General features: G+C 36.5%; 1 protein-coding gene across 1 annotated transcript in view; it reads right to left on the minus strand.

The window, feature by feature from the left end:
* LOC107673859 (stromal membrane-associated protein 1-like) overlaps positions 1-11925 on the minus strand; it is a 113423-nt gene that overhangs the window by 59435 nt on the left and 42063 nt on the right. Inside the window, exons 5-6 of the mRNA XM_016467669.1 lie at positions 7048-7119; positions 4460-4540 (exon numbers count right to left, since the gene is read on the minus strand). Coding sequence (XP_016323155.1) covers positions 4460-4540; positions 7048-7119 — 153 coding nt within the window. The remainder of the gene's footprint in view (positions 1-4459; positions 4541-7047; positions 7120-11925) is intronic.

Raw genomic sequence — 11925 nt, forward strand, 5'->3', positions numbered from 1 at the left:
AAGGCTAACCCTCCAACACACAATAGATGGATTAAAGAGGTCATGACTTACATTCCACATCAAGAACAAATTTGCCATTCGAGGTTCAAAATAGAGGTTTCATAAAACATGGACCCCCCTTTCTAAGCTATTGTGAAGAATTACAGCAACTTTTTAAAAGTGAAGAGAAAATGCTTGCCATATTCATAGTTGACTTTCAAAGGCTGTGCATCCAACCACACTCTACGGTATTATGGAGCAGTTTATCTGTCACTGTAATATGGCTGATAATAATACAATACACTTCCTAATTTTTGTTCTGTGTGGTAGACTGGTGGGAAAAACACACTTCTGCTTATTGTGTTTACAAATGATGACACACTTATTACACTAATATTTCTGTTTCTATATTAGATTGGATAAGTCTCATTCAAACCAAAAAATAAATAAATAAATAAATAAAAATACAAACCGGCACACCTGTGCACACATTCTATATTAAAGTGAACAGATGCAATAAGTTTCTTGGCAACCAATAAAACCGCCTACAGTTAATGAAATAAACTATGTTACTTGATGGAAGTCAGGTATATTGTATATTATTATTAATAATATATTGAATAGGTTCTTGAATATGTAATACTACTATTGCTGCCATTTTAATAAATCAATAGAGTGCAACAGTGCTGCCCACTTTTTCAATGGCTTTGGTTCCTCAAGTATTTTTCACATAGGACATAAAAAAAAAAAAAAAAAACGATTTTCTTTGTTAAAGAGATAAAAAAAAAACAAGACTAGACTGTGCACTTTTTAGGTACAAGACAGCTTTAATGAAGTAAGTAACTACGAACCCATTAAGCACTGCAAATTACAAAAATTAAAAACCATGGGCAAATAAAACTACTCATTTAAAGATTTTGATTATAAACAATATATTTTCATGCGAGTGAGTGGATGCAATAAAATTATTTTGGTGTGATTTGCTCAATGTGATTCTTGGATTAGTGGAGTTTTTTTCCATCAGGAATACCACTTTTAAACACAATTATTGAAAAAAAAAAAAAAGGTAAAATAATGCAAGCTGATGGCTTCAACATAAGCATCAATTAACAGCCTTGCTCACAATAGGTTTGTATTCAAAAGGTTTATCATTAATTCAATTCCTCCATGGAGAAAATGAATGGGACACATAGGAAACCCAACTGCTGAACTGTTGAATTCTACAAGTCATACTTCACACCCTTTTGGAAAACTTGCGACCTTAAATTCTTCCTTTAAAGTGCCTCTAATATAGGTCATTTCATTTTGAGCATCCTACCATGAGTGTTGCACTTTTAAGATGTCAAATAAAAAATGGTCTAAAACTGTTAAAAATACATCTTGTGATCCCATGAATTCTCTTCCACATCGTTGTGCTACTTATAGCCCCCTAAAACAAGTTCAACCTGAAACCAGCATATTTAAGACAACCAGTTAACTAATCATTCAGGCAACCAATCAACAAGTTTTGCATTTTCCTATTTTATATGCTAGTGAGTTGCCAGTGTATGTCCAATGTGAAATCCTGAAGCAAAGCTAATTGAGAACCACTCAGCAGGACAACAGGGCATGTAGAATAAAAAGCCATGCAGAGAGTAGGAAAGTAACAGAAAACACAAGACACCACTGAAGAAAAAGTGAAGCACTCTGCTCTCTCCGTGACTCCTTCTCCACTCTCACTCAGGGCCAGCCATGCTCGTCCTCTCGCCTGCCAATCAAATACCTCCATTGTGCTCTCTGACAGCTGGATGACAATAATACACATTCTTAATGGCCTCGCAGTCTCGCTTTTCTCTCACACACAACACACAGCAATTTCAAATGCCTTTTTCTCTGCGTGTTTTCTGCATTACGATCCCAGATGACCCCAAACTGTGCTTCAGGGGAGGGGAAGGTGTGTGTGACTGTGTGTGGTTATGAAGTGTTGCCCGAAGGAAAACAAGGTGCCTGAATTGAGCGGATTGTTACACAAGTACAAATGTAAGATGCCTGTTCAGGGTTTTTTTTTTTTTCTTGTGCTGCAGAGTTGTGTGGACTAGGCGCAAAATTTAAATTATTGCTGCTGTGGCTATTTCAGCACATCTAAGTGTTTGCTTATTTGCTCAACATCTCTGCAGTACAGAGAGATGAAGTCAAGCCTGCAATTTCTGTTACCCTACGTGTCCACTGACTCGGAAGAAACCCGCTCGATACCGCTCAAAGCGCTAGAGATCAGATGCTCTGGGGGTTTGTTGGTAAAATGAACAGCAGTGTGGCTGTTTCCGTGCGGACTATGATTGCGATCAATACATGATCATTAAAGTCGTTTCGTATACGTGCTAGATTACAGTTGGAATAATGCAAACTTCATTTCTGTATGGTGTAAATCTAATACAAGTTTGATTGTTATTCTGAAAGTGTTGTGTTATTCAGTAAGAAATAAAGTCAAATCACCAAATCTACATACAGTTTTGTGAAAGATTTTTTCCCCCAAATATGACAGTAAAGAAAAAACAATTATTTCAAATAAATGCTATTCTTTTGAAGTTTACATTTAAAGAATCCTGAAAAAATGTAACCACGTTTTCACAAAAACATTAGTATTAAGTATTATATATTAATAAAACAGTATTATATATTAATATTAAGTTTTCAACACTGATGATAATAATAAGAAATTATTCTTGAACAGCTTTGACCTCAAATCAATAATTTACATTTTAAAATATATTAAAAGAGAAAACAGCTATTTTAAATAACTTATTTTTTTACAATATTACTGTTTTTACTGCATTTTGATCAAATAAATGCAGCCTTGGTAAGTATAGGAGTCTTCTTTCAAAAACATGCAACTAACCTGACCAACCACAAAAAAACAAACTCAAAACTATTCTTACTGTTAAAATCCGTCAAAAGAATAAAATCATGACTAATTCTGATTTTTGAAAGCAGAATGAAACTATAATAATTTCAAAACTCATGATCTACAGTATCAATGTAACAAATTAACAGATTTTTTCCCAACTCGACCACATTCTAGCCACAATCAAAATGTGCAAAATCAATTAGAAATCTGAATTATGTAATAGTAATGATAGTAATGTGTCAATGTGATTTCAGCACAGAATCTGTCTGTATCACCTTATTTGCATAAAGTTTCTCAACTATCTGACATTCTCACCACCATCAATACGCAATCTCCCACAAGGTTTTTAACTAAAATGAACTTGGAGATTCTAATGATCCAATTTCCTGCAAAGAGACATATGAATATGCAAGACAAATTAAACTCCAGTGCTCAGGGTGTTTGATTTTATAGGAGAGACAGGACTGTGATCTTCCTTATGGTCACTGAACACTGGCTTGTTTGATTCTCAAAATCTCAGATTTGTTAAAAAAATGTAAGAACTCAAAATCAAGAAAAATACAGCAAAAATATTTGTAAAGCATTTCCCTCATGGTCCAGCATCGAGCACCTGCATTCCAAACACAATGTCTTCAACTAGTGGTTCAACGGATCACAAATCTCACGGTTCGGATCACATTACGGTTTTTGACCCACGGATCGGATCATTTTTCGGGTCAGCAAGAAAAGAAAATTATTTCAATTTAACTTGCTTTCCATTTATTACTTAAAGCGAAGTACTTCTTTGATACCACAGCAAATACTACTAGATTAACTAAGAAAGTTTAAACACGATTAAAGAGACAAGAGAACAGCCAGTAAAAATAAGAATAAATTCACAAATTACAAGCATAGATAAATACAACAGAATATGTTACAAATAAAATAAGGTTGGTAGTATTCAAATACAGAAATGTAATAATTAGGGAAAATAACACCGCATAGTGTTCACTGTATAAATTAAATATAGATTTTTATCACAGCTGTTTTGTTGTTTGATGATCATTAATGACAGCAGCAGTATTTATAGGCCGCTGTCCCTTTAAGACCAGATGCACGGATCCGATATAATGAAACACATTACACATCACATCCGATTTCTTTCTCAACTGTTTTCATTCACTTGAGACATAACTGACTGCGTTTACCTGAGTGATTGTCGAGATGGGTATTTTGTCATAATTTAAATGTATGTGTCTGATCAGAGGATTCAGAAGAGGATTCAGTTCGGTGTTTGCGCGTCATCTGAAACGCGTGTGCGCGTAGAGAACAGCGCGCGAGTAACGTATCGAGTTCCCTTTCGCCTTTTCTCTCTGGAATTGTTTAAAATTCGCTTGCTTGTGTAAATACGAACAAATGATAAGCTTATACTCTATTATGGTTAAATTTTGCAATTAATCCGCGGATCACATGCGTGCCGAACCGTGGGGCTTTGTCCGTACGGATCACGGATCAACTACGATCTGTTTAACCACTATCTTCAACTGATTCATAAACACAGATTCATTAAAAAGGGTAATGGCTCCAGTCTATTTGGTCAGTAATGAGGCTGATTACCTTCTCAAAACCTGCTGGCTTGTTCCCTTTATCTGTGTCCTTTTCCCTCTTCTTCTCCTCCTTTTTCTTCTCTCTCTCCTTCTGTGTCAGAATGAGGAAAAGAAAATTATGAAAAACCACATTTAAGAGTTTGCACACACAAGACACACAAACACATCACGCATACACAAAGAAGAAATTGAAGAAGGGGGGGGGAAGGTTTTGACTTACAGTTTTGTGTTGAGGCCTGTATTTTGATAGCTTAAATATGGCTACCACAGCTTAAAACGCACACACACACACACAAATGCACTACATTTAGTTTTCTTCAATTATGGGCACACTGCGGAAGAAATAGCTAAAGTATTAAAAATCCCCATTTCCACCATCAGGGCAATAATTAAGAAGTTCAAATCAATTAAAGATGTTACATGCCTGGAAGAGGACATGTGTCAGTATTGTCCTAATGATCACAGCTGGAGAATTGCAGAGATTAGTTGAGTCTTGGGGTCAGAAATCCTAAATATATAAGCATATATCAAACAGCCCCTACATCACCACATGTTGTTTGGGAGGTTTTCAAGAAAAATCCTCGCTCATCCAAAAACAAACTCCAGCATGTTCAGCTGTCAGACACGACTGGAACTTCAAATGGGACTGGCTTCTATGGTCAGATGAAACTAAAAAAAAGCTTTGTTAGCAAACCCACCAGATGGGTTTGGTGCAAACAGGGATAAAAAGTACCCCATGTCCAAGGTTAAATATACTGCTGTATGTTTAATGTTGTGGACCTATTTTTCTGCCGGAGGTCCTGGACATCTTGTTCAAATAGATGGCATCATGGATTCTATCAAATACCAACAGATAAAAAATATAAACCTGACTGCCTCTGTTAGAACCATCCACTACAGCCAACTGAATGTAGTTTGTTCTACATCAGTGCTCGGGTTTAGTGTGTGTGGAGGTGCACATATGAGCTGTCACCATGTTCACAAAAAACTTCATATTTTTATGATGTTTTTTTATTTTTAGCTTAAGAATACAGGTGTAGGTTTGAGGCAAGCGTAAATAAAATGTACTCGTAATATATCACATGTCTGTGGTTGAAAACAACACCCATATACAGTTTTGCCAAGGCTTTTAACAAAGTGCACCATTTAAAATTCCCATCACTATGGTAAAGTCAAACAAATTCATTATAAAGGGTTGGCCTTGATATTGAACCATCAGCCCTCCTTTTCTCTCAGTGCGAATCAATTGCTACTGCAAAAACACTGAGCGAGAGGTCAGTTCAGGTGTGGGAGTGAGGGATCAGAGTGGGTTTTCTGCAGTCGTGGTGGTGTGTCTGACTGGCACTATGATTACCAGCAGACGGAACAAATGGAGAACAGGCCTGGAGGAGAGGTGCGGATCGGCCGTTTGGAGCTCTTTATGGGCACATTGATTATTCGATTTCCCCTCTGCATGCTGACAGAGCTGTGCTATCGATTCCTTTCCACAGCAGAGCACAGAGGCAACAGACTCCACACATACACTCAAACACAACCACAGCACTTTTCAACAATGAATGTGAACCCGTCCGTGAGATTTCTATAGGTTCTCTCTCCTTGCCCTTTGTTTGGTTTAAATTAACGTTCTTACAGGCCGTTTAATCTGTTGCCAAAACTGTCAATAGTCAGACAGTTCTAATTGGTGCAATTACATTCGCTTTACACACTTCATTTTACAAATTAAGTATATATATGACTTTATTCTTTTGTATTATATATATATTTTTTTTTTACTCAAGTTTAAGTATATTCAAGTACACATTATTATATATATTATTCATTATTATAATTTATACTACTACTACTACTACTACTAATAATAATAATAATAATTGTTGTTATTTGTTAATTGTTGCCCCAACCAGACTTGACCAAATGTGCAGGTTGTCCAACTTGACCAGCTAAAATATGTTTGTCTAGCACTAACCAGCAAAAGCATGGACATTTGTGCCGGTGCAGGGATTGCATAACACATTATATCATAGGACACTGATTGAGTGATTGATTAACAGCACACAGAGGTCTATCCCAATTCGCATACTACTTTGTTAGTGATGTGAAAGCGCATTTGGTGTATGTAGTAAGACTACAAGTGATAAACTACCACTTCAAAAAAATGCATCTTAAGCGCATATTAAAGGGGTTAACCTTTCAAAAATAAAATAATAAAAATTTGCTAATACATCAAATTTTTTGGGGTTTGTTTCCTTCCTGCTTAAAGCTAAACATTAGAAGTACACTTGCATTTAGATAGCTTCAGACAGGGACTAAAGGCCACAGAACCCCAATTTTGATTGCATTAAGTCTTAAAAATTTGTTATTTCTTTACATTTAATTTTCATGGATGCATACTTCAAAATGTAGCTGCAATAGTACGCAATTTGGGCACGTTTGGCATATTTTTTAACATAATATCATTTGAAATGCAATCATTCTAAGCTAGCATACTATTTAGGATAGAAAGTATGCAAATTGGGATGCATCCTCGAGAATGCACAGCACCAAGATCAGTGAACCACACAGATGAGCACAGCACAGAGAAGCACAATGCTACAGTACCTCCAGGATGCTTTTCTCAGCTGCTTGCGAAGAAGGAGATGATATTGAAGGCAAAGCAGCATCAGAGGACTTCTGCAGGGGCAGAGGAGAGAGAGAGGACGAGAGGGTAAAAGAAAGCAATTGAAATAGAATGAGAGAGAGAGATAAAGTAGAGGAAAAAGAGCGAAGAAGAGAAATCAGAATTAATAGGCTGCAGCGATCACTATAGAGTGACTAATTATTCAGCCTGTGGGAAACTGGGAAAAGCAAAATTTATATACTGATGCATTCACACATATCTGAACACTGCAAAAACACAACTTTATTAATCAGTATTTCTGCCGGTTTTTAAGTAAAACATTTATAACATTAATAAAACAAATTCACTTGTGAAGCAAAATTGCTTAAGATACTGTATTAAGACTTGTTTTCAGAGAATATATCTTGAGAATTAAGTTTATGTTTGTTAGCCCATTGGCATTATTTTTTCATGTAAACCTCAGTAAAATGTATGCATAAAAAGCAAAACATTTTCTTGCCAGAGGAGTAAGAACTTAATTCAAGATTTATATATATATATATACCGTATATATATTGGAAATAACTTAACTAGTTTTACTTTTCAAGTGAATATATCCTGTTTTAAGGATGCTTAAATATTTTAACAGGAAAACAAGACAATAATTGGTTGCAAAAATATACAAATCAGGAAGAGGACCCATGTATCTTGGTTTAGTTGCACTATCAGCAGTCACATCTATCATCAAGGACACATTTGGTGGGTAAAAATAGCCCAGACTTTTCCAGATGTTCCAGAAGACTCCACAAATGTAAGAAGTGAGACCATCTGCCGAATCTGTACTCAGAGTTTGTCATTTGGCTATGGACCAAGACTGCCTCAAATCAATAGAATTAGCTCACAAGTGTAGACACTGCAAATAACTGCATCAATCAGATGGTTATGTTTGAAAAGCTTGCTCGTATGTTTACATACACGTATATAAAAGCTCAGCAAAGTTCAATAATGTGGATTTCTATTTTTAGTTTCATTAACGATTGTATTGTCAGGGGGGCATTTTTTGTGATATGACAAAATACCTTAAGTGGTTCAATTACTGCTTGCATAATGGACTGCACAACTGTGATGAAAAAAAAAACATTTTATTTTGAAAAGCTATTGTGATTTGAACAGGGATATGAAACACATTCAAAATCCCATATCGCTGCTGTTATCAAAGCAAAAAGAACAAAAAAGCATAGCAGTCGATGTTCAACAAGGTGTGTGAGAACTGCAAGCTAACAAGTGACGTCTTTTGACTCATAATTAAGTCGTTTTGAGTCCACTTTAGTGTTATATTGATTGCAACAGCAGCTTCAGTGTGCAATCATGAAGACAGAATGCTGAAGATAAAGGCTGAAAACACAGTTCCTCTCTAATTATGCACTTCCTTCTAATTATACCTTCCTATGATTAATATGTTGTGTGAAATACCAAAAAATAACACTGTATTGGTTGAGGAAAAAACTTCATATGTGCTCTCAGCAAGAATATTATTGGCTCTGGGCCAGATAAACGCTTCTGCGCCTCCACAGAGTCCCACAAAGCCTCTTTCTCTTTGGGCAGGAGAGAGAGGAAGGGAAGCCATGGATGTGTTAGGGCCAAGGTTCTTACTCAATTTCTGCATCATCACATAAGTGACAGCACAATCCCTACCATACAGAGAGAGAGAGAGAAAAAAAAACAGACAGACAGACAGACAGGAAGAAGATGAAGTGGAAGATATGGAGGAATAGAGAAAAAGCAGCATGGGTGAGCGAGTAAAATGAATATACAGGGTTAAGCTCAACTAACAGCATTTGTGGCATAATGTTGATTACAAAAATTAATTTTGACTTGACCTTGTCATTCCTTGTCCTTGGCACTTTCTTGTCTATGTTGGAAATGTTTTATTTGTAAAGAATTTTTATGAGAAATAGTTTAAATAAAACATTAAAAACGTAATGGCAGAAGTTACGGTTATTATTTATTGTTAAGTTAACCAAAGCATTAATCACCTAATCAAGAAAATAAGTGATAGATTTAGCTGTCCAAAAAATAATTGTTAGATTAATTGACTAGATAAAAAAAAAAAATACTGATAGATTAGAAATAGAAACAGCTAACAGACAGGGACTACAGGCCACAAAACTCCAATTCTGATTTCATGAGGTCTTTCAAATTTGTTATTACTTCACTTTTAGGTTTTATTTCCTCTCTGTCTGTCCGTTTTTAAAAAATATAGCAGAAATAATACAAACATAATATCATTTGGAATTCATTAATTCTAATAATTCTAAATTCTATCCTGGGTTACAGTGAGGCACTGACACTGAATGGGGCCAATCCTTAAACGTTAAAATTGTCCGTTTTTCAAGTATAGTAACACGATGTATGGTTGGGCGATGTCTACCAAACTGGCATCAGACAATGTCTACAGTGAAACATCACGATGGACGATGACATCGGGGGGGGGTTGCTAGATGGCCACCTGCCAAAACATTTAAAACAATTATATCATTAAAAACATAACATTCTCATTTTCCATTAGATATTTTCGTCTTCATCTCATCAACAATTTCGATTTTGCCATGCTCTGTAGCAGCTGACCACTAAAGGCCCGGGCATACTTCACTTTCCGCGCTCAGTTCACGACAAAGATGATGCCGGCTCAACATCGTGATGTTTGTCAGCCATTGGCGATGGACGATGGCATCGTCTATCGGCACAACCCTAACATGACGTAAACAATATGATGTCATGGTCTATGAAATGTCAGAACGTGCCATGACGATGTCATGCCATAATCCCTAGGACGTCTGCAAAAATAATGATTTAAACAGCTTTACAGATCAAATAACACATGCTTAACAGAAAAATTCATGCTTTAATAATACTACAAGCTTCACATTTCTGCCATAAGATAACAAAAAAATTGGCCCACATTAACGTCCATTGTAGGTGCCTCACGGTAACCTTGTTTTTTATTTTTCTGGTATTCAACACAAGCCACAAATGCTGTCGGTTGAGCTTAACTTGTATTAAACCCAGAATATTCCTTTGGAGCAGGTGACGGTGGTGAGGGAGTTTTCAGGAAGAGGAAGGGACAAGACAGATTACTTTCCTTTTGTCCCAGTATGGAAGTAGTGCTGTCAGCAGCATGCGTCCACAGAGCTCAAGCTGAACAAGTAGGTCCATTATAGCCTGAGTTAGCACAGAACTGTCCAGACCGGTTCATTACCTGCTGATGGATCCCCCTCATAATCTGCTTTTATTGGGTTAGCATCAGCACTATGCTCCACAGCAGCATGGGCCCATATTCATTAGAGAGCCATTAAATAATACCACGCACTACTCCTACTCTTTCCCCCCAATGCCTTTAATACCACCATGCCCGTCTGGGGAAATAAATCCAGAAAGGGAAGCAGGAGGAGATGAAGAGAGGCGGTCAATAAGCAGAGACAGCAATCAGCCCGGAGTGTGAAGGGAGAACCGATCTCCATCTTAATGCAGCCGAAGGCGTAAAGACTCCCATCCTCTCAAAGAAGAAACAGCATCAGCGTGAGGTCCAAAGGTCTCCAGCTTTCTAGCTGAGAAGTAATAGAAGGAGCGGACAGCTAAATGCCCCATAATGCAGTGCAAACGGCCAAGCGGGCCAGGTCACTTGGGGCTGAATGAGGCTTAGATGACTGCAGTGTGAAAAGAGACAGTGAGAAGTATGAGAATTGGCAAATCGCTGGCTGCGGAAGGCTGAAGCTATAATTAGTTACGCTCCGATATCTCATTCACACTCATACAGACAGTTCTGTGGCACACAGTTTTCTAAAAAAAAATCAAGTTACATACACCATAGCAAAGCTGAGCCTGTGATGTTCATGTTCCCTTCGTCTTTTATATATTCCATTGTTGATATTAAAAACGGTCCGCTGAGATCCTTCATTTTGCACATTTTCCATGGTTCAGAAACTTTGATCAAAATAATTAAAAAAGCATGCCAAAAAAAAAAAACACTGGAAATGGGGAAAACCATGATTTGAAAACATCAAAACAAAACAAGGAAGTGCAGGACGCTTAATATCCTGGGACATTTATTTTCTGAGGTTCCGCTTCGCTGTTGGCTTCACATACACAATCATTTAAATGGTGCGAATCAGCAGGGAGGAAATATGACCTCAGCGCGCTGACTGGCGATAAGGCTTTCAATAAGACACATTTATTCCCCATCTACTGCCACAGAAGAACACACAGAACTTTCATTACTGCCACGAGACAGGAAGACAAGGAGCAGGAAAGAGAGGGAGGGTCCGTTAGACTCTCTTGAGCTTGTTTTAGTAATTGAAGCAAGGAAAGGCTGCAATATTGCACATCTCTTCATCTGGGATGGAAGCAGGCAACTATTGCTTTATTTTCTTTTCTCTCTTTTTTTTTTTTTTGACCGTACCGACAAAGTTACAAAAGATTTCCATTTCAAATAAAAAGAACTTACTTTTTGAACTTACTACTCATCAAAGAATCCTGTAAAAAAAATTATATATACATATATATATATATATATATATATATAGCACTGGATAATTTACTTTGCACATGTATTTTCACAGAATTAGAAATGTCATTCGACTTTATATATATATATATATATATATTGTTATTATATTCCTTATTATATTATTTTATTATATCATATTAGAATGATTTCTGAAGGATCACGTGACACTAAAGTCTGAAATAATGACTGCTGAAATTTCAGCTTTGCCATAACAGAAATAAAATATTATATAAAAAGAATTATAAAGGTGACATATTATGTCCCTTTTTACAATATGTAATATAAGTCTCTGGTGTCCCCAGAATGTGTCTGT

This window comes from Sinocyclocheilus anshuiensis, unplaced genomic scaffold (assembly GCF_001515605.1).
Source record: "Sinocyclocheilus anshuiensis isolate Anshui unplaced genomic scaffold, SAMN03320099.WGS_v1.1 scaffold292, whole genome shotgun sequence".
In the NCBI taxonomy this organism is placed as follows: domain Eukaryota; kingdom Metazoa; phylum Chordata; class Actinopteri; order Cypriniformes; family Cyprinidae; genus Sinocyclocheilus; species Sinocyclocheilus anshuiensis.